This window comes from Sinocyclocheilus grahami, unplaced genomic scaffold, assembly GCF_001515645.1.
Source record: "Sinocyclocheilus grahami isolate Dianchi unplaced genomic scaffold, SAMN03320097.WGS_v1.1 scaffold27.1, whole genome shotgun sequence".
NCBI lineage: Eukaryota > Metazoa > Chordata > Actinopteri > Cypriniformes > Cyprinidae > Sinocyclocheilus > Sinocyclocheilus grahami.
Genome location: NW_015505206.1, coordinates 1,468,074 through 1,469,618, shown reverse-complemented (window position 1 = coordinate 1,469,618; position 1,545 = coordinate 1,468,074). Strand labels below are relative to the sequence as shown.

At 40.3% G+C, this 1,545-nt stretch overlaps 1 protein-coding gene across 1 annotated transcript; it reads right to left on the bottom strand.

Annotated features, from left to right (window-relative positions):
* Nucleotides 1-1,545, bottom strand: hcrt (hypocretin (orexin) neuropeptide precursor). Its single transcript, XM_016254227.1, has 2 exons — nucleotides 1,486-1,545; nucleotides 1-449 (listed from the first exon to the last, which is right to left on the bottom strand). Exons 1-2 carry the CDS (start codon nucleotides 1,543-1,545, stop codon nucleotides 57-59), a joined length of 453 nt encoding a protein of 150 aa, XP_016109713.1. The 3' UTR covers nucleotides 1-56.

The window sequence follows — 1,545 nt, the reverse complement described above, 5'->3', positions numbered from 1 at the left end:
TACAAATTAACGTCACCAATGAACAGCTGTGCCGTGGTTTTAAAAAGCGACAAGTGTCATCGTCTTTCATAAGCGTCCAGATCCTCCGGTAGCCTGGGCATCAGATACTGCAGCGGCAGGTGCGCGCCGTCCTCGAGTCTCTTTCCCATCGTCAGGATCCCCGCGGCCTGATTCCGCGAGCCGTGCAGCAGCAGCTGCTGCAGGCGGTCCTGGACGCGTCTCTCGCCCACTTTATTACGCTTGCCAAGCGTTAGGATCCCGACAGCCGCGTCGTTATTAAAGCGGCCGATATGCCTGGCGACAGACGTGTCGTTTCGGCGTCCCACGCGGCACAGCAACTCGTATAATTTGCAGGAACTTGACGCGCTCGAGCAGCAGGTGGCCACGCCCTCTGCGTCCCGCGCCAGGTGCGCCGCCAGCAGCGCCATGAAGAGAAGCAGTTCAACTCTCTGATGGAGAGAGAGGATGCATTCAATAAATGCTGAATATTAATTAAACAGTTCAGACCTTCTGGCTAATGATATTTAAATCACTATACGGCTGACTTTGTATATTTGCATCTGAGGTTTATAACCTTTTATCCCATGAGCCTCAGTAGACGCGAACTCCGCCAAAATAATAAAAATAATAAATAAATAAATAAGAGATGCCAGGTCAGATGCAGGTATGTTTGCACATACAAGGCATTTGTTTTATAGTCACAAGCTTCCAGTACACAGAGACAACAACACACAGATAATAAAAAATAAGATAAGAATACAAAATACACATATGTATATATAAATAAACAAAAAAAAATAGAAAACAAAACTGAAAAATAAAATAAATTGTATGTACAGGTGTGCTATACATAGAACAGAATAAGATGTAGGCAGGTACTAGGATGTAGGGTGATAATAAATGCATATAAGGTTATTGCACATATTTGTATTGCACAATGGGGAGAACATTTTAACTTTGCATGAGAGAAGAAACTGTTCTTGTGCCTGGCTTGTCCTGCTATTCAGTGTCTATTTATCTGATTGATTCGTTTCTAAAATAAATTATTTTCCATTATCTGGCAGGCACAAATTGAAACATTTCAACACAATTAATGAAGTTAAATTAAATATCAATAGAATAAAACTCTTTTTATTCCAAGAATTCTGAGCTCTAATTATTATGGGTGGGCAGCTATCAATACAAACACTAGTTACTAATAGGCTCGTTGATTCATTTTTGCTATAATTGTGGAGGAAAAATAAACATCTGTGTTTTTGAGTTAACCTTCAGTTAAATGTTTTAAAAACTATTCTCTTTTGGAAAGTTCACTGACTGCCTAAATGACTCTTTAGCAGCTGCAGCTTGTATCATTTTTTGCTTCAAATTAAACTTTATGATCAGCATGAATGTCATTGCAAATTAAAATGTATTATCCCCAGATGGAACCATTAAAATTTAAGCCTTCAGTTTTAAATCGCTGAAATAATTTCTGACTGGTCTTACCTTGGCTGTGCAGTCCATGCGTCTGGCTACTGCCCCGGTCTTGTTGTAGACAAATGTCAT